The 25,760-nt window shown below is 38.6% G+C and overlaps 1 protein-coding gene across 1 annotated transcript in view; it reads left to right on the top strand.

Annotated features, from left to right (window-relative positions):
* The window catches only part of LOC133638751 (leucine-rich repeat transmembrane neuronal protein 4), a 280,634-nt gene extending 277,087 nt beyond the window's left edge, over positions 1 to 3,547 (top strand). The window contains exon 3 of the mRNA XM_062031676.1: positions 2,846 to 3,547. Within this exon, the coding sequence (XP_061887660.1) occupies positions 2,846 to 3,151 (306 nt within the window). The 3' untranslated portion in view covers positions 3,152 to 3,547. The remainder of the gene's footprint in view (positions 1 to 2,845) is intronic.
* Positions 3,548 to 25,760: the final 22,213 nt, after the last annotated feature.

The following is a 25,760-nucleotide window of genomic DNA, read 5'->3' as shown; positions in this document are numbered from 1 at the left end:
ACAAGTCTGGTCTCATCAAAACATTGGCTCGATGATCATGACTGTTAGAATAATTATTTCTAAGTTATCACAAAAAACTTTGTGTTACATTGAGTAAGAAGACAAAAGCTGTCTTTGAACCTACTAAGAGTAAGGCTCGTAAAACTCCACTGTGTAGGGGGGAAGCAAGATGAAGGTGTTCCTGTTTCTTTCATGTATTATAATCAAACAGAAAGATATTGTCTGACCCAAGGACTATAAAAGCGAAGAGGAACCTCTTTTGAACTCGTTTACGACCTTTTCTGTGAAGTGTTTACGACCTTTTCTTTTGAACTGTTCTGTAAGCAAAGGCGACGCTGTTTACGACCCACTTCCCTCTGGAAGCAGCTGTGGTCATGTGGTTGGGAAAGGCAAATAAAGGAGGAGTTGTACAATCTTTCGCCAGAGCGTGCTGGAGATTGCACAAGGGTACAGTGTCCCGGCGTCTCTCCTCACTTGAGTCCAAATTGAATTCTGTCTCTGTTTGATTCTTTGCTTCTTGTCTTGTTTAATAAATGTCATCAGTGTTTGAACCTGACAATGACTTTTAAAAAAAACATGTTTTTAACCAAATGTTATGTCAATTTAACAAAAAAAGTATCACTTTCAGTGTTTCCCATAAATTCAGTTACTCTGAATAGGCCTCAATTAGGCCTGGGCGATATATTGATTTAGACGATAAATTCACCTTTTTTGTTGCAGACGATTAAAAACATTTAAAATCTATGTTTCGCACCCCATATTATATTCAAGCAGAAGTATTGCCTCCCAAAGGAAACTCTTAATACAGTAATGATTACATAAAAAAGTACAATTGTATGTCTGGTATAAAAATAACATGTTACCAATTAGAATTTTACTAAGAGTAGGATGCTGTGTCATTTTAAAATAAAAGCAAAACGTATGGATCTGTCATTTGTATTCATTGGTTTCTTTAAAAAGTAGGGAATACAATCATTTTCAACTTACAGTATATTCAAATATATAGACTGTAAAGAGATTATATTTAATGTTCGAACTAAGAAACTTTTTTTTTTTTTTTTGCAAATTATCATTAACTTAGAGTTTAATGGCAGCAACTTATTCCAAAATTAGTTTGTACATGTGTTACATGGCATTTCCTTTTAACAACACTCAGTAAATGTTTGGGAACTGAGGAGACCAATTTTTGAAGCTTTTCAGGTGGAATTCTTTCCCATTCTTGCTTGATGTACAGCTTAAGTTGTTCAACAGTCCGGGGGTCTCCCTTGTGGTATTTTAGGCTTCATATTGCGCCACACATTTTCAATGGGAGACAGGTCTGGACTACAGGCAGGCCAGTCAAGTACCAGCACTCTTTTACTTCGAAGCCACGCTGTTGTAACACGTGCAGAATGTGACTTGGCGTTGTCTTGCTGAAATAAGCAGCGGTGTCCTTGATAACGTTGCTTGGATGGCAACATATGTTGCTCCAAAACCTGCATGTACCTTTCAGCATTAATGGTGCCTTCACAGATGTGTAAGTTACCCATGTCTTGGGCACTTATACACCCCCATACCATCACACATGCTGGCTTTTCAACTTTGCGCTTATAACAGTCCGGATGGTTCTTTTCCTCTTTGTTCCGGAGGACACGACGTCCACAGTTTCCAAAAACAATTTGAAATGTGGACTCGTCAGACCACTGAACACTTTTCCACTTTGCATCAGTCCATCTTAGATGAGCTCGGGCCCAGCGAAGCCGGCGGCGTTTCTGGGTGTTGTTGATAAATGACTTTGGCTTTGCATAGTAGTAGTTTAACTTGCACTTACAAATGTAGTTACTGACAGTGATTTCCTGAAGTGTTCCTGAGCCCATGTGGTGATATCCTTTACACACTGATGTCCCTTTTTGATGCAGTACCGCCTGAGGGATCGAAGGTCATGGGCATGCCGCTTACGTGCAGTGATTTCTCGAGATTCTCTGAACCTTTTGATGATATTACGGACCGTAGATGGTGTAATCCCTAAATTCCTTGCAATAGCTGGTTGAGAAATGTTTTTCTTAAACTTTTGGAAAATTTGCTCACGCATTTGTTGACAAAGTGGTGACCCTCGCCCCATCCTTGTTTGTGAATGACTGAGCATTTCACGGAAGCTGCTTTTATACCCAATCATGGCACCCACCTGTTCCCAATTAGCCTGTTCACCTGTGGGATGTTCCAAATAAGTGTTTGATGAGCATTCCTCAACTTTATCAGTCTTTTTTTGCCACTTATGCCAGCTTTTTTGAAACATGTTGCAGGCATCCAATTCCAAATGAGCTAATATTTGCAAAAAACAACAACGTTTTCCAGTTTGAACATTAAATATCTTGTCTTTGCAGTCTATTCAATTGAATATAAGTTGAAAAGGATTTGCAAATCATTGTATTCTGTTTTTATTTACCATTTACACAACGTGCCAACTTCACTGGTTTCGGGGTTTTGCATTTTCCAATTCTATCTGCTTGACCGGAGACTATGAGACTGATTGGATTCCGTACAGTCGGTGGAATTTCACAAAAAACAGGAGAGAGCACAACAACACAAAAGTGGGTAATAATTCAATCTCGAAACTGGTGCATTAACCGTATTGTCCCGAAGGCAACCTTTTGGAACTTGAAACATTTTCACAGCTCAATAAGCTTGTGGGAGAAGTTAAGTTTGTATTGCAAACTCGCAGAAGCGGCAAATGTCAACTTTAAGTCGCCTCGAAGCATGAATAATTCAAACGTGTTTTGTTTTGTCTCCTGGTACATAAATGCGTTTTATTGTTTGACTAATTGTATTGTTGGTTTTTTTTTTGTCTCCACCTTTCTGGAAACAGGTTCCCCATCAGATGGGCGCACTGACCTTCTACCGATACGAGCAGCCAATCGTGGACTACTGCCAAGCCCACCAACCCCTGCGGTTAAACATGGGCTATGAAGGACCCCCTCAAGGCCTGGAGGATCTAGGGCCGTGCGAGAGAGGGACTATACAGACAGTGGCACTGCCGGCCGTGCCCACCGCGACCACCCTAGGACCCTCAGTGCCAGGGCCTCGCTCCCCCCCAGCCCTCAGACCAACGACCGAAGCTCCCAGTGGAACGCTTCCCACCGAGCGCACCGGCACGCTAAAATTTGGACGCTAGCGAGCCTCCAAGGGATCATGACTTGAAAAGGATGGGGCAGCTGAGCCGGATATTCGTCGGGCCTTACGTTCTTAACACCACGGCAGCATGAACTGGAGATCCAAATTTAGAAAATTAATGTCAGGATTTATTTCGCTCGATATTATCGCCGATCATTCGATGGATTATGGTGAATTTTTGCGACGACTTTATGAAAGTGCACTTGCTCGCGCTGATCACAAGCCCGACTCGAGTGCCATTTCTTATCACAAATACATATATTTCATGAAGAAAAAGAAAAAAAATTCTAATCACTAAGCTCATCTTTGTTTTATTTGACTTTTTTTTTTTTTTAAACGTGTAGTCATTACTTTATTGTACATATCAAGCCAAAGAGTTGTTTTTTTTATTTTTCATGTACCGTATTTTTCGTATTATAAGTCGCAGTTTATTTCATAGTTTGGCCCGGGGGTGCGACTTATACTCTGGAGCAACTTATGTGTGAAATTATTAACACGTTACCGTAAAATATCAAATAATATTATGTATCTCATTCACGTACACGTGCAAAAAGTCAGTGTTTAAAAATATGAAAAAAAATAGAAAAATGAGGGGTATTTTATTTGAACTAAGCAAAATTATCTGCCAATAGAACAAGAACATTTGGCTTGTCAAGACTTTACAAAACAAGTAAAATTAGCTAACCTCAATGAATCCAAAAATACCTTAAAATAAGTATATTCTCACTTATAACAAGTGCACTACTATATGAGTACATATTTTCTATTGTTTCATTGAAAATAAAACAGCTATTTTAATATGAGACATAATTGTGTCAAAGTATGATTTTTTTTTTCATGCTTGAAATAAGAAAGTATTACTTTAAAAAAGTAGTTTTATACTTGTGAGTGTTGATGACACAGCTTTGCATCAGTTGATATTCTAGTTTTAAGCAAGTTTTACTCAATATAGGTCATCAAATCTCAGCAACAAGCTGTAATATCTTACTGAGATCATTTAGGACCAAAACCCTTAAAACAAGTAAAACACTCTAACACAAAATCTGCTTACTGAGAAGAATTATCTTATCAGACAGAAAATAAGCAAATATCACCCTTATTTGAGATATTTAATCTTACTTAGATTTCAGTTTTTGCATTGTACTACTTCCGTACCTATGAAAATGTATCATTTTTCAAAATTTTATTTTTTATTTCTATTATTATTTATTTTTTTGTCCTGTCCAGGTTTTCAGGCAAATCATATAGTTGATGTAGTTGCCCATATCGGCTGTTCATATTTACTTTACAAAAGACATAATTTCAACATTGGCGGTAACTTATAAAAACTGAGAAGGGCTGAACAAAAACGGCACCGATTGTTTGGTAAACGTATAGCATGCGTCATATAACGTACACTTATTCAGCCTGTTGTTCACTATTCTTTATTTATTTTAACATTGGCTATCAAATGTCTATTCTCGGTGTTGGATTTTATTAAATACATTTCTTCAAAAAATGCGACTTATACTCTGCAAAAAGTCAGTGTTCAAAAACAAGAAAATACATTCAAAAATTAGGGGTATTTTACTTGATTTAAGCAAAATGATCTGCCAATAGAACAAGAAAATTTGGCTTGTCAAGACTTTCCAAAACAAGTACAATTAGCTAACCTCAATGAACCCAAAAATACCTTAAAATAAGTATATTCTCACTAATAACAAGTGCACTTTTCTTGGTAGAAACTGCAAAAACTGAAATCTAAGTAAGATGAAATATCTCAAATAAGGGTGATATTTGCTTATTTTCTCTCGGATAAGGTAATTCTTCTCACTAAGCAGATTTTATGTTAAAGTATTTTACTTGTTTTAAGTGTTTTGGTCCTAAATGATCTCAGTAAGATATTATAGCTTGTTGCTGAGATTTGATGACCTATATTGAGTAAAACATGCTTGAAACTAGAATATCAACTGTTGCAAAGCTGTGTCATCAACACTCACAAGTATAAAACTACTTCTTTAAAGTAATAATTTCTTACTTCAAGCATGAAAAAAAAAAATCATGATGCCGAGCGCATATCATTATGTCAAGATAATGGCACTAGCATTTACTTAATTAAAGAATATTTTTCAACATATTGAGCAAAAAGTTTGTTTGTGTTTCTACCAAGAAAAGTGCACTTGTTATTAGTGAGAATATACTCATTTTAAGGTATTTTTGGGTTCATTGAGGTTAGCTAATTTTACTTGTTTTGGAAAGTCTTGACAAGCCGAATTTTCTTGTTCTATTGGCAGATAATTTTGCTTAGTTCAAATAAAATACCCCTCATTTTTGTATTTTTTTTTCTTGTTTTTGAACACTGACTTTTTGCAGTGCATAATATGTTACGTTAACATACCAGGCACGTTATTTATGCGTCATATAACGTACACTTATTCAGCCTGTTGTTCACTATTCTTTATTTATCTTAAAATTGCCTTTCAAATGTCTATTCTCGGTATTGGATTTTATCAAATAAATTTCCCCCAAAAAATACGACTTATATTCTACACTGCAAAAAGTCAGTGTTCAAAAACAAGAAAGAAAAAAACAAAAAATTAGGGGTATTTTACTTGATTTAAAGAAAAAAGAGCCCTTTTTGCTCAATATGTTGAAAGATATTCTTAAATTAAGTAAATTCTAGTGCCATTATCTTGACATAATGATATGCGCTCGGCATCATAATTTTTTTTTTTTCATGCTTGAAGTAAGAAATTATTACTTTAAAAAAGCAGTTTTGAGTTGATGACACAGCTTTGCAACAGTTGATATTCTAGTTTCAAGCATGTTTTACTCAATATAGGTCATCAAATCTCAGCAACAAGCTCTAATATATTACTGAGATCATTTAAGACCAAAACACTTAAAACAAGTAAAACACTCTAACATAAAATCTGCTTAGTGAGAATAATTATCTTATCAGTCAGAAAATAAGCAAATATCACCCTTATTTGAGATATTTCATCTTACTTAGATTTCAGTTTTTGCAGTGTAGTGCGACTTATATATGTTTTTTTCCTTCCTTATCATGCATTTTCGGCCGGTGCGACTTATACTCCGAAAAATACGGTATAAACTTAGGGCATTCTTAAAATTCAATAGACAAATCCAACCAGTTTTATTTTTCAAACAGATTGGCAATTATGAATTTTTATTTTTTTTAATTTTTAATACATACCCCCGGTTATAGCCCCGAAATTTGCTAAGTATTGTACATATTCTTAAAAAAAAAAAAAAAAAAAAAGTTCCGCTTTTACCAACCCGCTCACTGCCCCATTTGGAGTCTCGTCTGGCTTACCTGACTATTAAGGAGAGCGCCACCCGTGCTGCATCACCCCCTCCACCACAAAGCAACGCCGAGTGGAGGCGTGTCGAAGCGTCGGACGGACCTGCGGATGAACCCACGGACGGGGAAATTGGTCAAACGCGCCCGAGCGTTGCTTATCGCTGACTTCTGGAGCGGGAGAAACTCCACGAGCGAGCAATTTTATTTTTTTCTCCACTAACAAGCGATGGTGCACCCTGGTGGTAATGGAAGGAACTGTGACCACATGACCAGGTTGCGTCATAACACAGGAAGTATTTATCTTTTTGTTTTTTGAGGGCGTGCAAAGATGATGTCAAGACATTCTATAGAAAGTCCGAAATGGAATCAAATAGAACTTATTTATCGTGTATATAGAATATGTTTAATGATGGGGGGGGGGGTGTGACTTTCTGCTGAAATATTTTGTGAACAGAAGAGGAGCCTTATTCATTTTTTTTCCCAGCAAAGGGGGGTGGGGGGGTGGGGGGGGGGGGGTCTACGGGAAGTAAAGTGACGTTCATACTGTAATGATGAATATTTTTCTATTTGCTATCACGCCATTCAACACTATGCTGTTTCTTAAAACTCCCCCCATCATCAACAAAAAAGTACGGCGTGGGAGGAAATTTGAGAGCGCTATTTTTTGTGACGTGTCCATTAGGGGTGTAACGGTACACTAAAATTTCGGTTCGGTACGTACCTCGGTTTTAGAGGTCACGGTTCGGTTCATTTTCGGTACAGTAAGAAAACAACGAAATATACATTTGTTGGTTATTTATTTACCAAATTTGTAAACAAATGGCTTCATCCTTTTAGCATTGGGAACACTATAATAATTCTGCCCACGTTAATCAACATTAAACTGCCTCAAGTTGTTGCTCAGATTAAATAAAATGACAAAACTTGTATTCTACATATAAAAAGTGCAACATTAAACAGTCTCAAGCCAACTCATCATGCTTAATTTATTACAGCATTTGGGAAGCCTGTAGTTGATTATTATTATTAAATGTTATATTTTTTTATCAACATGTGATAGCAGGGACCCTGCCATTCAAAACTAGGCTGCTCCATTACTAATGATGAATGTAACTATAGCTGAAAAAAATAGTACAATAGCAATGGGAGGGACTATTCATCACTGAACACCATGGAGTTCATGTAGGCCAGGGGTGGCCAAACTTTTTCCAATGAGGGCCGCACACGGAAAAATTAAAGCATTTGGGGGCCATTTTGATATTTTTCATTTTCAAACCATAACAAAGTATATGCATTTTTTATTTATTTTACCTTTAGGGGTCCCGGGGACCATAAAGGGTCTCAGTCATTAAAATGTTCAAAATAAGTCAGATTATTATTTTTTTTAAATTATTTAACGCTTACAGTAAATCTCTATATCAACTTCAAGTTGATATAAAGTAATACAAATAAATAAAAAAAATGTTTTATAGCTTTTCTGTCAAAAATAACTTAGTTTTTTTATAGTAAAACTGAAATATGCACTATTTAGTAATTAGAGCCCTAAAAGATCAACCATTGATTTTAATTATTTCATATTTTTGAGTAATCACAGTGAAAAGATAAATAAAAAATCACTAAATATATTTGGGATCCAAAAGGTGCCCCACTCATAAAGTGATATGTTTTTATATGGCAACTACACAATATATGCAATATTTACCACATAAAACATTTTAAAGTGAAATATTTGAAGTAATTGGAGCCCTGAAAATAATTCATTAAAACATGGATTTTTTTGTCATTATTATTTTTTTTTTTGAGCAATGGCAAAAAAAAGAAAAATGAAGAAAGACAAAAGAAAGAAAAAAACAGCCTGCATGGCAGCTTTTGTGTCAACATTGCAACTTCTTTTCGTTAGATTTCACCTCATTCCACTTTTTTTAATGTTCTTTTATATTTTTACAATAGTATTGTGTGGCCAGAATGTTGGGCGGGCCGCAAATGGCCCCCGGGCCGCACTTTGGACACCCCTGATGTAGGCTTAATGATGCACATTACATTATTATATCAACTATCAGAGACAGAAACTCTTAATTTAACATAATGTCCTTTTTTGCTGCTTCAACACAGCTCAATCAACACAGAAAAAGGTGAAGTGGAATAACAGACAGACAGGGCTTTGCTGTCCGTAACACACACACACACACACGCACACAATACTGGGTGCTGTATAGAGCAGTGGTCCCCAACCTTTTTGTAGCTGGACAATTTGTCCCACGGACTGGGGGAGGAGGGTGCTGATGGGGGGGAATTTAATTTTTATTTTTTTTTATTTTTCATAAAGAAATACAATCATGTGTGCTCACGCACTGTATCCCTGCAGACTGTATTGATCTATATTGACATACACATACACAATATGTATATATCGTGTTTCTTATGTTGATTTAATTTAAATTTTTTTTTTTAATTTTTTTTTTTTTTTTTTTTTTAATTTCTTGCGCGGCCCGGTATCAATCGGCCCGGTGGTTGGGGACCACTGGTGTAGAGTACTGACAGTGACATAGGCAGAATGCGGAGCAGATTGTTAAGACTTTAGCTTTTGGCTACTTAATATGTTCGTGTGGAAACTCGTTCGGTACACCTCCGAACCGAACCGGAACCGCCGTACCGAAACGGTTCAATATTAATACACGTACCGTTACACCCCTGGTGTCCATGCTTTGGGTTGAATCTCAATGACCGTGTTGTTGGAGTTTATACCGATATTTATATTTTACGTGCCATTTAGTTTGATCACTGTTTAAATGTTTGCACAAATCTTTACGAAGTCTTTACGACGACATGACAAAAAGAAGGGTTCAACCCAACCCCCCTCCGCGCCCCCTCGGTGTACAGTACATTGCGTTAAAAAAAATAAAATAAAATAAAAACACACAAAAAAAAAAAGTTGGTCAACTGGTATGGTCGCTTCATAGTGCCGGTGGAGTTTGCTTTTGTAAAAAGCAGCTATCTTTTATAATAGGAGCGCTCTGAATTATGTCCATACGGTATACTGTCTGCCTTGCTCGAAAGCACTCCCGCTAACTCCTTGCCTCCTTGTTGACCTGTTTAATGAGTTCTCCCTGCATGCTTGGGGTCCTATATCTTGTCAGGGGGAAGAAGAAGAAAAAAAAAATCGAAGAACTGCAGGAGATACTTGGTGTCCGAGGGGGGGGGGGGGGGGGGGGCTCATTCCTGCTGCTGTAATGGGTTTTTTTTAGTAGAATTTGCTGGCTTGTCAGTTTGGTCGGTATCGCCTAGAACGGTCACGATAAAAAAACAAAACATGTTATCACGCATCGTCACATGTCGTCAAACTACTGGCAACGGCAAGGTTGTTTAGGAGATTTGTACAAATTCAAGAATGGAGCTTTTACACCTCCCTGGTAGATGTGCATGCAACTTAAAAAGGTCCATATGACTTTTTAATAATGTTCTAGCAGTAATATGTATCCCCGGCATACTTGCCAACCCTCCCGATTTTACCGGGAGACTCCCGAATTTCAGTGCCCCTCACGAAAATCTCCCGGGGCAACCATTCTCCCGAATTTCTGCCTTTAGCGTCCTCTTGAACACGGTGGCCGAACGGATATACTCATTCATGAACGGATTATATATATATAAGAAATACTTGAAAATATATACACACCCTGCTACCCCCACCCCCACCACCTCAACACCCCCCCATCTCCCGAATTCGAAGGTCTCAAGGTTGGCAAGTATGATCCCCGGAGCCCGTTTAGGACTATCAGACGTGAGAACGATAGAAACATCTCCCCTTTTCGTACGCCCCACGATTTGTATGACTTTGCCCGAACTTTGGCCCGGTTTTCGTATACCGTCTTAGTTATCGCACAGCCAAACATTGCGTCGTAGTCATCGTTATCATTGCGGGGAATCCAGTGCCCAAACAATCATGCACATTGGTAAAAATGTTGTTTTTATTTGAGTACAACTGGAAGACTAAGGCCAAAACTAAGCACCTCTTGGAGTCAAAAGCAGCTAATTAGCACTAAAGCTAATGGGTAACACACTTGTAATACACTATTGTGGGACCTCTGAAAATTATCCAAAATTGCTGAAAAAAATTATGGGACCTTTAACATGCACAAGCGTTAAAATAAAAACATACATGTTGTCTCCCGGCTCTGTAATTTTCAGATGTGTCCTATAGATTCTAGACAACAGGAGCCTTCTAGTGTTTTAATGCAAAAAAAAAATGTTCACCCAAGTGCTGGTATAGTGTTGTCATTCCTTGGTCAAATTCTGCCCCCAGGCCAGCGGTTAAACTTACACAGTAAGTCCACATCTGCCACTGAATTCTAAACCCATCCATCCATCTTCTCCCGCTTATCCGAGGTCGGGTCGTGGGGGAACCAGCCTAAGCAGGGAAGCCCAGACTTCCCTCTCCCCAGCCACTTCGTCCAGCTCCCCCCGGGGGATCCCGAAGCATTCCCAAGCCAGCCGGGAGACATAGTCTTGCCAACGTGTCCTGTGTCTTCCCCGTGGCTTCCTACCAATCGGACGTGCCCTAAACACCTCCCCAGGGAGGCGTTCGGGTGGCATCCTGACCAGATGCCCGAACCACCTGATCTGGCTCCTCTCAATGTGGAGGAGCAGCGGCTTTACTTTGAGCTCCTCCCGCATGGCAAAGCTTCTCACCCTATCTCTAACGAAGATTGGGAGGAAACTAGTTTCGGCCGCCTGTACCTGTGATCTTGTCCTTTCGGTCATAACCCAAAGCTCATGACCATAGATGAGGATGGGAACGTGGATCGACCGGTAAATTGAGAGCTTTGCCTTCCGGCTCAGCTCCTTCTTCACCACAACAGATCGATACAGCGTCCGCATTACTGAAGACGCCGCACCGATCCGCCTGTCGATCTCCCGATCCACTCTTCCCTCACTTGTGAACAAGACTCTGAGGTACTTGAACTCCTCCACATGGGGCAATATCTCTACCCCAAACCGGAGATGGCACTCCACCCTTTTCCGGGCGAGAACCATGGACTCTGACTTGGAGGTGCTGATTCTCATCCCAGTCGCTTCACACTCGGCTGCGAACCGATCCAGTGAAAGCTGAAGATCCTGGCCAGATGAAGCCATCAGGACCACATCATCTGCAAAAAGCAGAGACCTAATCCCGCAGCCACCAAACCGGATCCCCTCAACGCCCTGACTGCGCCTAGAAATTCTTAACCCATTTCCAAAAAATGTGTAACTTCGTCAGAGTTTTATGAACAATCCATGTTACTAATTGGCTTGCTTCAATATCCGCTTGCGCCTGACAGAATAAAAGATGGCCTCAGTTTCTAAGGCGGTTTAAATAGATGCAGAATGCCATACCTTTTATATTACCTTTGAAAGGACCCTAAACTCTGCTCCTCGCTGATTGATTCAAATTTTGCAAATGAAAGGAAATGTAACAAGCAAAATGTGTTGCTTGCTTTTATCCTGCATTTATTTCCCCCATCGAATGCACACGGGCTTCACACTTAATGACGCATGTTTGAGCTGAAGTTCATGGCTGTCTGGGCAAGCCCTGCACATTTGATTTTCTGTCTCTTTAGCCTTTGTTTGGTTACGGTTTTGTGCACAGCCAGCTTCTCCGTGTTCACCTATTTGCATTTAGGCTCATCTTCCAAACCGGGAGAAATTGTTTCTGCCGTTCTTATTCTTTCCGCTTCTGGTGGGGTGATGAAAAGGTCCGGAGGATTCCAGTGAAAAGGCTGCTTTTACTGGGCTTTATGCTCCAAAAGGAAGAGCTAAATTCTAATCTCAAAAAGGGGAGGGGGGTAAGGGAAAGCTACTGTAGGGAGAGATACAGTGCATACAATCGAGAGGAGCAATGGGTGAGTGCAAGTGCATTTACCCTGTCACAATAGAAGCTTTGTTGTGCTTTATTTCATAGGTACACAAAGAAGATAAACAGCTTCAGACGCACAAAAGGAAAAGCAAAAGGCATCTTTAAATGGCTCGCATTGTCTGAACTCGTTATATACACACGCTCACACAAACAATAACTGATAACCTCACAGCAGATGTTAAATGTTCATTACTGAAGCATACTTTAAATTGTCTGCCTCTAGCAATCAGTGCATGCACATATGCTCTATTTGAGTTCCCCTTAAACCAGGGGTCGGCAACCCAACGTTGAATATTGGACCAAAAGTACAAAAAATTAATCTGTCTGGGGCCGCAAAAATTAAAAAGCCATATACAAGTCTTATAATGAAGGCAACACATGACGTAAGTGTCTATATTAGCTATAATAGCCTACTATCAAAATGACTACACTACCGTTCAAAAGTTTGGGGTCACCCAAACAATTTTGTGGAATAGCCTTCATTTCTAAGAACAAGAATAGACTGTCGAGTTTTAGATGAAAGTTCTCTTTTTCTGGCCATTTTGAGCGTTTAATTGACCCCACAAATGTGATGCTCCAGAAACTCAATCTGCTCAAAGGAAGGTCAGTTTTGTAGCTTCTGTAACGAGCTAAACTGTTTTCAGATGTGTGAACATGATTGCACAAGGGTTTTCTAATCATCAATTAGCCTTCTGAGCCAATGAGCAAACACATTGTACTATTAGAACACTGGAGTGATAGTTGCTGGAAATGGGCCTCTATACACCTATGTAGATATTGCACCAAAAACCAGACATTTGCAGCTAGAATAGTCATTTACCACATTAGCAATGTATAGAGTGTATTTCTTTAAAGTTAAGACTAGTTTAAAGTTATATTCATTAAAAATAAGGACATTTCAATGTGACCCCAAACTTTTGAACGGTAGTGTATGTGTCACAGGCTGAAGCAAATCTTCGTTGACAGAAATGTTATATTTATTGTACACATTTTTACAACATTAGAAACCATTAGTAAATCAGAGGCTACTCAGAAGGTGAGATAACTCCTGGAAATTACTGGCTTTTAAAGGCCTACTGAAATGAATTTTTTTTATTTAAACGGGGATAGCAGATCCATTCTATGTGTCATACTTGATCATTTCGCGATATTGCCATATTTTTGATGAAAGGATTTAGTAGAGAACAACGACAATAAAGGTCGCAACTTTTGGTCGCTGATAAAAAAAAGCCTTGCCTATACCGGAAGTAGCGTGACGTCACCAGAGGAAGGACTCCTCACATTCTACCATTGTTTACAATGCAGCGAGAGAGATTCGGACGGAGAAAGCGACGATTACCCCATTAATTTGAGCGAGGATGAAAGATTTGTGGATGAGGAAAGTGAGAGTGAAGGACTAGAGAGGCAGTGCAGGACGGATCTTTTTTCGCTCTGACCGTAACTTAGGTACAAGCTGGCTCATTGGATTCCACACTTTCTCCTTTTTCTATTGTGGATCACGGATTTGTATTTTAAACCACCTCGGATACTATATCCTCTTGAAAATGAGAGTCGAGAACGCGAAATGGACATTCACAGTGACTTTTATCTCCACGACAATACATCGGCGAAGTTCTTTAGCCACTGAGCTAACGTGATAGCATCGGGCCCAAATGCAGATAGAAACAAAATAAATAAATCCCTGACTGGAAGGATAGACAGAAGATCAACAATACTATTAAACCATGTACATGTAACTACACGGTTAATAATTCCCAGCCTGGCAAAGCTGAACAATGCTGTTGCTAACGATGCCATTGAAGCTAACTTAGCAACGGGACCTCACAGAGCTATGATAAAAACATTAGCGCTCCACTTACGCCAGCCCTCATCTGCTCATCAACACCCGTGCTCACCTGCGTTCCAGCGATCGACGGACTTCACCCGATCATCCGTGCGGTTGGCGGCTAGCGTCGGATAGCGCGTCTGCTATCCAAGTAAGTCCTCCTGGTTGTGTTGCTACAGCCAGCCGCTAATACACCGATCCCACCTACAACTTTCTTCTTTGCAGTCTTCATTGTTCATTAAATAAATTGCAAAAGATTCACCAACACAGATGTCCAGAATACTGTGGAATTGTTCGATGAAAACAGAGCAGTTGGTATGGTGACACATTGGGTACGAATACTTCCGTTGCCGTCGTGACGTCACGCGCATACGTCATCATACATAGACGTTTCCAACCGGAAGTTTAGCGGGAAATTTAAAATTGCACTTTATAAGTTAACCCGGCCGTATTGGCATGTGTTGCAATGTTAAGATTTCATCATTGATGTATAAACTATCAGACTGCGTGGTCGGTAGTAGTGGCTTTCAGTAGGCCTTTAAGAGACCTTCAGAGGTGTCCTAAGTGGTTAGGAGTTGCCAGCGGGGGATGGCACTGAGGCGAGAGAGACGTGCGCGAACGTTCAGGGAGCGGAAGGATGTCCTGGCTTTGTTTGATGACGAGCCGCTGATCAAATGGTATCGTTTAGACAGAGCGGGTATTATTTTTGTCACAGATTTAATAAGGGGCGTCATCTCATCAGCATCATCACGCAGCAAAGCTTTCACAGCAGAACTAAAGGTCGTCACAATGCTTCGATGCTTCCTAATTAATGAATTGGAAAGAAAAGGAAACATTTATTTTTGATTCATTGCCAATATTGTTTGTTTGTTTTGTATTATGTTGTAGTTTATTGTCAAAATATGCACTCCCATTGTCCACTTAAATATTTCTATGATATTTATTTATTCTTAGACAAGGGATTCCCTTCCGTGATTGGTCATTTCTATGGACACAGAAATGACGTCACCTAAAATCCCGTTTACGGCACATAGTAATGTCGTAATTCAGCTCTGAGTGTGACACTTAAGATTCAGTCCTACACTTCGCTGAAAGTGTGAGTAAGACGCTTGATAACTAACTTTTAAGTGCAGCTTTCAGCGAATAATTTCTTTACTCAAAAGTCAACTCTTAGCAGACTTCTTAGGAGTAATTCTAAGAAGCTTGATAAATACGGCCCCTGGTCTTCTGACTCCCTCCCGGGCAGGAGGGCAACACAGCAGTGCGGCTGAATCAAAAGAGACGTCGGAGACGTTTTGCCGAACAAAAAGTTGCTTTATTACAAGTGAACGTCATTAAACAGGTCTGCATTTCTCACAAGATGTACTTTCTCTTAAGTATCCTTCTTGAAAATGGCTTTGCAAATATATATCTGCCACCTAATCAATATGTTACTCTCCTTCTTTGCAAGTACCGGCGAGTTTTCTGTGTCTTTCTATGGCTCCCGTGCCACTTCCTGTTTCCGCAACTTGCGATTGGATACTCACTTGGGAGTCCCAAGTGAGTATCCAATCACAGCGTGAGGCCAGCTAGAAGGCCTTGCTGACAACAGCTCGTGATTTGGTTGGCTATCGCAATTATCTATCAACTGTATGAATACTTGCCAACCCTCCCGATTTTCCCGGGAGACTCACGAATTTCAGTGCCCCTCCCAAAAATCTCCCGGAGCAACCATTCTCCCAAATTTCTCCCGATTTCCACCCGGACAACACTATTTGGGGGCGTGCCTTAAAGGCACTGCCTTTAACATCCTCTCTCACCTGAAAAGGAGACTATTATATATGTGTCCGTTATCCATCAGTTTTTCTATAACCCATAAAGTAGGCCGGCACGGAGCTATTTCTCGGCGTGTGTTTATTCCAGCCGGCACGTTAATACACTGACACACAACACCCGGATTCCCACCATGCATTGCTTCAAAACTACGGCAAGTAGTAATGTCCAAAAATACATAACAGAGACGAAGCAGAAGAACGAAGAAGAGACATGGCGACGACGAGTAAGAAGAAGAAGTACACTTGCAAGTTCCAAAATGATTGGAAAAAAAAAAAATTCAGTTCATCCAGGACAGCTCGAAGGGGAAGGGGTATGCTGCCTGCACATTTTGTAGATCAGACTTTTATGTGTGTGTATATATGTTTAAATAAATGAACACTGAAATTCAAGTATTAATTGTATTTATATATATATATATATATATATATATATATATATATATATATATATATATATATATATATATATATATATATATATATATATATATATATATATATATATAAATATATAATACAATAAATATATATATATATATATATACTGTATATAATTAAACAAAAAAAAAAATATATATATATATAATAAAATAAATATATATATATATACTGTATATAATAAAAAAAAATATATATATATATATATATACATATATATATATATATATATATAATAAAATAAATATAAATATATATATATATATATATATATATATATATATATATATATATATATATATATATATATATATATATATAATAAAATAAATATATATATATATATATATATATATATATATATATATATATATATATATATATATATATATATATATATATATATATATATATATATATATATATATATATATATATATATATATAATAAAATATATTTATATATATATATATATATATATATATATATATATATATATAGCTAGAATTCACTGAAAGTCAAGTATTTATTATATATATATATATATATATATATATATATATATATATATATATATATATATATATATATATATATATATATATATATAAAAATAAAATAAGATAAATAAAATAAATAATTTACTTTCAGTGAATTATAGCTATGTATATATATATATATATATATATATATATATATATATATATATATATATATATATATATATATATATATTGTATTATATATATATATATATATATATATATATATATATATATATATATATTTATATATATATATATATATATATATATATATATATATATATATATATATATATATATATATATATATATATATATAAATACAATCAATACTTTAATTTCAGTGTTCATTTATATATATATACATAAGAAATACTTGAATTTCAGTGAATTCTAGCTATAAATGTACTCCTCCCCCCTTAACCCCGCCCCCCGGCTCCGCCCATCTGGCAATTTAAGCTAGTTGAATTCTGATTGGATACAAACTCTAACCGAAAAACAACATCACTGGAAAGAGCATAATATGACATGAAGGGAATATGAATACTTTTAGATATTTCGGTAAAGTAAATAAACTAATACTTTTATCTTTAATTATGATCATTATTTCTGGTTATGTTAGGCCAGCAGAGAAGGAAAGTGGAAAATCATTTTTGATTGAATAATTGTCTTGTCAAAAAAAAGCGCATGGCTGTGTTATTAATGGCCTAAGGTGCAACCGACATGTGCACCTACAGCCTCACCTCCTCTTCCGACGTCACCATCACTGATGCTCACGCCGCCCGCTCCTCATTGATTGTTATTGTCCGTCGCCGTTGCACATTAGCGGCAGGTTTTTAACCTCCGCACCCGCACTGTCCCGACTCTGTTTTTCTGCCATTGCTCATGTCAGAGAGCATGTAGCACAGCAAGGCGCGATCATTAACCTCTGTCAGGGAAACACACTTGTTCATTTGCCTGACAAAGCCCGTTCACGCCCCCTAATTGTACTTAATATGCGCACAGAAAAAAAAAAAAAAGAGGCATTTTATCCCTGCAGTTCACACACCGTGGCAGCGAGAGAGGAAGCAGAGGGGGAGCTGACAGAAAGCAATATCAGAATAAATCTTTGTTTCCGTGCAGGCCCAAAGCACTATCCCTTTATTTCCCGGCCCCTGACTGTAAATGTGTTGCAAAACAACAGGATCCCTGCTGTCTCCTCGCCATCCATTTTCTGCGCAGAGCGTATTGATTTCTGTCGGGTGTAAAATATGTGCTGCGTTGTTTTTTTGGTAGTTGGTTTGTTGTGTTTTTTTTTTTGTTTTTTTTCTTATCTCTCATTCTTTGACCGAAAAGCATTTTTGTGCAGACCTGGTCCCAGCGCAAACATACGGCTCTTCTTTGAGTAAATTATTGTCAGAAAATGTTTTGTAAAAATTTTGATGATGATTAAAAAAAAAAATAAACATCTTAAGATGGAAGCTGTGGGGTCTTATTTGACTAAAATATCCATTGCTTTTTCAACCTCCAAAGTGGGTGGTTGATGTTTATGTCAGGTTCAGACACTGATGACATCTATTAAACGAGACAAGAAGCAAATAATCAAACAGACGCAGAATTTAATTTGGCTCAATTGAGGAGAAACGTGTCAGCCTGTGTCACCCACGCTCTGGCGAAAGATTGTACGCCACCTCTTTTTATTTGGATTTTCCCTGTTTACATAACATCTGTTTCTAAAGGATTGGGGAGTATTTAAACAGTCATTGTTTTCGGTCACATTAACACAAAAGAAAAAGATGCTTCGGGCTTGGGCTGGTCCTGGCTTCAGCCTGAGCAGGTCTTCGATGACAATAGATAATCCCCTCCCGTCTCCTCCCATCGTACACAATGGAATTTTCCAAGCCTTTGCTTGGTGCAGTAAAGACGGCCTCTTGTCTGTTCATTGGGAACTCAGAGAACGGAAAGTTTTTGGATAATTTACATACAATTTTTCTGACAGTTTAAGTTTTCCCTGTATGAAATATTGGAGTCTATTTGTTTCAGGTTCAAACTGTCTCCAGTATCTGCGTTCAAAGAACTCCGGCTTATTAGTGATTCCCAGAGCCCAAAAAAAGTCTGCGGGCTATAGAGCGTTTTCTATTCAAGCTCCAGTACTATGGAATGCCCTCCCGGTAACAGTTAGAGATGCTATCTCAGTAGAAGCATTTAAGTCCCATCTTAAAACTCATTTGTATACTCTAGTCTTTAAATAGACCAGTTGATCTGCCGTTTCTTTTCTTTTCTGCCCCCATCCCCCTTGTGGAAGGGGGGGCACAGGTTGGATGAAGTGCTGGCTGTCCAGAGTCGGAACCCGGGGTGGACCGCTCGCCTGTGCATCGGTTGGGGACATCTCTGCGCTTCTGACCCGTCTCCACTTGGGATGGTCTCCTGCTGGCCCCACTATGGACTGGACTCTCACTATTATGTTAGATCCGCTATGGACTGGACTTTCACAATATTATGCTAGACCCACTCGACGTCCATTGCATCCGGTCCTCTCCAAGGTTTTTCATAGTCATTCATATTGACATCCCACTGGGTTGTGAGTTTTTCCTTGCCCGTGTGTGGGCTCTGAACCGAGGATGTCGTTGTGGCTTGTGCAGCCCTTTGAGACACTTGTGATTTAGGGCTATATAAATAAACATTGATTGATTGATTGATTATGAAACAATTATTGTGCGCAAAATAATATCTATTTAAGCTAATTTTGAACACTCTGTTATGCAACAAAATAGTGTTTTGTTATTACCGGCGATGAGCGGGCTATTTTTGATCTTTTTTTTCATTCAAAAGGCGCACCGGACTCTAGGGCACATTAAAGGAGACATATTATATATATATATATATATATATATATTTTTTAAATATTTTCTTGTGGTCTACATAACATGTAATGGTCGTTCTTTGGTCAAAATGTTGCATACATTATGTTTTACAGATCATCTTCAAGCCGCTTTCTGACAGTCGCTTCAGGATGCGCCGTTTTGTGGGCGGTCTTATTTACGTGGCTCACCTTCGACAGCGTCTTTTCCCCGTCATCTTTTGTTGTAGCTGTGTAGCATGCAAGGACGGGAGTGGAAGAAGTGTCAAAAGATGGAGCTAACTGTTTTAATGACATTCAGACTTTTCTTCAATCAATAACGGAGCAGCATCTCCTCATCCGTGGCTCAGGAGTGCAACATCAACGCTGGAAATGTGTCCTGTGAAAAACCGTCCGACCGTAACTCTCTAGTAACTAAAGTTCCTTGGGTGAATAATGTAAACTCACTACACCGGTATGTTTTATTGCTTTCATGGCGAGTTGACTGACAGATATAAGTAAGAACTTTACACTACTTTATATTAGAAATGGCAACAGTGGAGGATGAATGTCCCATTACAAGAAGATAGAGAAAAAGAAGAAGCTTATCGATAATGACTACAAAGGCTTATGCAGATCCCAAATACAGATCAGCAGGTACCAGAAAGTAAGAAAAGTTGCTTTTGCATAATACTGCGAAACAAAACGCCAGGTAATATGTCTTACCTGATACACACACCATAATAATACTCCTATGTTGAAGCACAGTACAATCCATCAAGCGGTGCGGCTTCATAGCTTACCAAAGTCGTACTAAAACTTGTTCATTTTTTTAGCGCTGTGTGTAATGTTCTATATTTTCAATGGAACATATAAAATGTTGATGTTGTTTACTTGAGTCATATAGCAGTCTACACATATCCCTTATGTTTGACTGCCATCATATTGCAGTCCAAATGTATCTCTTATGTGTGACTGCCATCTACTGGTCATGCTTATCATTACACCATGTACCAAATAAAATAACTTCGAGGTCGGTCAGCACAACCAAAATGATTCCGTACATTAGGCGCGCCGGGTTATAAGGCGCACTGTCGAGTTTATAGAAAATGAAAGGATTTTAAGTGCACCTTTATAGTCCGAAAAATACGGTATTTCAAACTTTGAACGCCGTTATTGTTGGTGAGGACAGGACCTCCAAATACAAAATGTGTTTCTTTTCTGATTGTCCTTTGACGACAAGAAATGATGGTTGGATAAATGGGGTGTCCAAACCTTTTCCACTGAGGTATGAAGACTGAAAAATCAAAGAATGTGAGGAGCCATTTTGAAATTCTATGTAAAATCTTTTCTTTTTTTTTTAAATAAGAAGATAAACAGCCTGAATGTCAGCTTTGTGTAATTGTCGACATTTCAACTTTTTCTGATAACATTACACTCTTACATTTACTCTTTTATCCCAGTTTGTTTTTCTTTTTTTTCTAGTAATAACTTTTATAATGTGCCACAAATGACACTCTGGTCGCTCAAAGGATCAAGTACAGTTCATGGTGCCAAACTGTTCCTAACTGATTCTAATTGTCATGTTCAACATTCCTCGGCTGCTTGTGTTTCCTCTGCCTTTTTGTCTTTCTGCAGAAATAGTTTCAGCTGGAGGCGGGGCAAATGGACGCACGCTGATCATGTACTGCTACCTCGTTTGCTATTTTGATATTGTGCAATCTTTTTCACCCTGCCATCCAAACATTTCAGATTATTATTTTCTGACAACCTTGGACTTAAATAATTATTTCTTTTTCACCTCATCTTCTACATCTGGGGTCCAGACACAAAAATGACTTGCCCTGATAACTAATTACATTTATGAAATAATTACTAATTGAATGACTGACAGTACCTATAAATAACCACTTATTTAAAGTAATGATTACGGTACAGTATGTTAGGTAAGGATCCAGGATGCAGTCAAACATTATTTTTTTTAATATTCAGCACACAAGAGGAAAACTAACAGGATGCATAAAAACCAAGGATAGTGGTGAAAGAAAAAAAAAACAGGAAGGCACCTTCCCTTTATTTCGAAAATTCTCGAAAAAATTGTTGCACAGCAGCTAAATGAACACTTAGCGTCTAACAATTCTCTGTGAACCTTTTCAGTCAGGTTTCAGGGCAAATCACTATACTCAGATTGCCTTCGCAAAAGTGACTAATGATCTATTGCTAACGATGGATGCTGATGCGTCATCCATGTTGCTGCTACGCTGCTTGAGATACCGTCGATCATAACATTCTATTAGAACGTATCAAAAAACGTATAGGCAGTGATCCCGGATGCAAAGTCAAACATGATTTTTTTTTTAATATTAAGCCCACAGGAGGAAAACCAACAAGATGCATAATGTCACCTTCCCTTTATTTCGAAAATCCTCGAAAAAATTGTTGCACAGCAGCGAAATGAACACTTAGCGTTTAACCATCTCTGTGAAACCTTTCAGTCCGGTTTCAGGGCAAATCACTCTATGGAGACAGCCCTCGCAAAAATAACTAATGAGCTATCGCTAACTATGCATGCTGATGCGTCATCCATGTTGCTGCTTCTTGATCTCAGCGCTGCTTTAGATACCGTTGATCATAACATTCTATTAGAACGTATCAAAAAACGTATTGGCAGTGATGGGCTGTAACAAGATCCCAGATGCAAAGTCAAACATTATTTTTTTAAAAGGAGGAAAACCAACAGAATGCATAATGTCGCTGTGGAAGTCACTTCCTAGCGGTACCACTGACATATACTTCACAGGAGCCAGGCGTGCCAAGTTGAACAAAGTTTTAATGTACAGTACATATATTTATCAAAGTCTTTCTCCAGCAGAACGTGACTTTTCATTCACGTCCGTATCCTCTCTCCCCTCCTGCTCCTGGCCGCTTACTGTTAAAAGACAACAGATGATTAGATTAACACGTACCACCTGTGAAATCGAATCACCTGTCAGCTGTGTCTCGCCGTCAGCACTGCCACACTGCAAAAAGTCAGTGTTCAAAAACAAGAAAAAAATTTACAAAAATTAGGGGTATTTTATTTGAACTAAGCAAAATTATCTGCCAATAGAACAAAAAAATTCGTCTTGTCAAGATTTTCCAAAACAAGTAAAATTACCTAACCTCAATGAACCCAAAAATACCTTAAAATAAGTATATTGTCACTAATAACAAGTGCACTTTTCTTGGAAGAAATTTCAATATGTTGAAAAATATTTTTAAATTCAATGCTAGTGCCATTATTTTGACATAATGATATACGCTTGGCATCGTGATTTTTGTTTTCATGCTTGAAGAAAGAAATCATTACTTTAAAAAGTGAAGTGAATTATATTTATATAGCGCTTTTCTCTAGTGACTCAAAGCGCTTTTACATAGTGAAACCCAATATCTAAGTTACATTTAAACCAGTGTGGGTGGCACTGGGAGCAGGTGGGTAAAGTGTCTTGCCCAAGGACACAACGGCAGTGACTAGGATGACGGAAGCGGGGATCGAACCTGGAACCCTCAAGTTGCTGGCACGGCCACTCTACCAACTGAGCCCCAAAAAAACAAGTAGTTTTATGCTTGTGAGTGTTGATGACACAGCTTTGCAACAGTTGATATTCTAGTTTCAAGCATGTTTTACTCAATATAGGTCATCAAATCTCAGCAGCAAGCTGTAATATCTTACTGAGATCATTTAAGACCAAAACACTTAAAACAAGTAAAACACTCTAACATAAAATCTGCTTAGTGAGAAGAATTATCTTATCAGACAGAAAACAAGCAAATATCACCCTTATTTGAGATATTTAATCTTACTTAGATTTCAGTTTTTGCAGTGCATGCCCCGTCTGATGGTGCTCTGTCCTCAGCACCATGGACAGAGGCGGTGACGTATGCTCTTGCAGGCAGCGCTGGCAACATCTCCCTCCACAGTTGCCGTCCCTTTATTTTGAAAATCCTCGAAAAAATGGTTGCACAGCAGCTTAATGAACACTTAGCATTTAACAATCTCTGGGAAACCTTTCAGTCCGGTTTCAGGGCAAATCACTCTATGGAGACAGCCCTCGCAAAAATGACTACTGAGCTCTCGCTAACTACGGATGCTGATGCGTCATCCATGTTCATAACATTCTATTAGAACGTATCAAAATACGTATTGGCATTGATGGGCAGTAACAAGCTACATGTAGCTGAGCTACTCAGTTTAAAGGCCTACTGAAAGCCACTACTACCGACCACGCAGTCTGATAGTTTATATATCAATGATGAAATCTTAACATTGCAACACATGCCAATACGGCCGGGTTAACTTATAAAGTGCAATTTTAAATTTCCCGTGAAACTTCCGGTTGAAAACGTCTCGGTATGATGACGTTTGCGCGTGACGTCACGGAGTGAACGGAAGTATTCGGACCCCATTTGATCCAATACAAAAAGCTCTGTTTTCACCACATAATTCCACAGTATTCTGGACATCTGTGTTGGTGAATCTTTTGCAATTTGTTTAATGAACAATGAAGACTGCAAAGAAGAAAGTTGTAGGTGGGATCGGTGTATTAGCGGAGAACTACAGCAACACAACCAGGAGGACTTTGAGATGGATAGCAGACGCGCCAGCCGGCGACCTCACCTTGACTTCCTCCGTCTCCGGACCGCCGACCGCATCTATGATCGGGTGAAGTCCTTCGTCGCTCCGTCGATCGCTGGAACGCAGGTGAGCACGGGTGTTGATGAGCAGATGAGGGCTAGCTGGCGTAGGTGGATAGCTAATGTTTTTAGCATAGCTCTGTCGAGGTCCCGTAGCTAAGTTAGCTTCAATGGCGTCGTTAGCAACAGCTTTGTTAAGCTTCGCCAGGCTGGAAAGCATTAACCGTGTAGTTACATGTCCATGGTTTAATAGTATTGTTGATTTTCTGTCTATCCTTCCAGTCAGGGGTTTATTTATTATGTTTCTATCTGCATTTAAGCATGATGCTATCACGTTAGCTCCGTAGCTAAAGAGCTTCGCCGATGTATTGTCGTGGAGATAAAAGTCACTGTGAATGTCCATTTTGCATTCTCGACTCTCATTTTCAAGAGGATATAGTATCCGAGGTGGTTTAAAATACAAATCCGTGATCCACAATAGAAAAAGGAGAAAGTGTGGAATCCAATGAACCCTTGTACCTAAGTTACGGTCAGAGCGAAAAAAGATGCGTCCTACACTGCACTCTAGTCCTTCACTCTCACGTCCCTCATCCACGAATCTTTCATCCTCGCTCAAATTGATGGGGTAATCGTCGCTTTCTCGGTCCGAATCGCTCTCGCTGCTGGTGTAAACAATGGGGAAATGTGAGGAGCCCTTCAACCTGTGACGTCACGCTACTTCCGGTACAGGCAAGGCTTTTTTTATCAGCGATCAAAAGTTGCGAACTTTATCGTCGATGTTCTCTACTAAATCCTTTCAGCAAAAATATGGCAATATCGTGAAATGATCAAGTATGACACATAGAATGGATCTGCTATCCCCGTTTAAATAAAAACAAATAATTTCAGTAGGCCTTTAACTACATTTTCCAGTAGCTTGGGGGTGGCTTAGCTATTTTTTTTTAACAAGTCCAGAACTATGAAATAAGTGTCAATTTTGTCAGCATTAAAAGGGGCCCTTTAATGAAAACACCTTCAGTTTGATTAGGGACTTATAACATAAAAGCCAGGGAATATAAAATATAAGGCCATAAACCAAATTGTAAGCACATCTCTTTTTGTTAGACTCCAAAGTGTACACTTTCACTTTACTTTAAGTGTTTGTGGGGGAAGTGTATGACGAATTATATTGGATTTGTGTGTTTTTACAAGCAGGCAGCAGTTGTTCTTTTTATGAGGGGGAATTTTGTTCTGTGTCACTGTCTGCTGCATTTCATGCTTTAATTGAACCTATCTCTATGACTAATCGTGCCACGGTAGTC

The sequence above is a fragment of the Entelurus aequoreus genome, linkage group LG21 (assembly GCF_033978785.1).
Source record: "Entelurus aequoreus isolate RoL-2023_Sb linkage group LG21, RoL_Eaeq_v1.1, whole genome shotgun sequence".
Lineage (NCBI taxonomy): Eukaryota > Metazoa > Chordata > Actinopteri > Syngnathiformes > Syngnathidae > Entelurus > Entelurus aequoreus.
The sequence above is the reverse complement of the archived record's forward strand: the minus strand, read 5'-3'. Positions and strand labels throughout refer to the sequence as shown.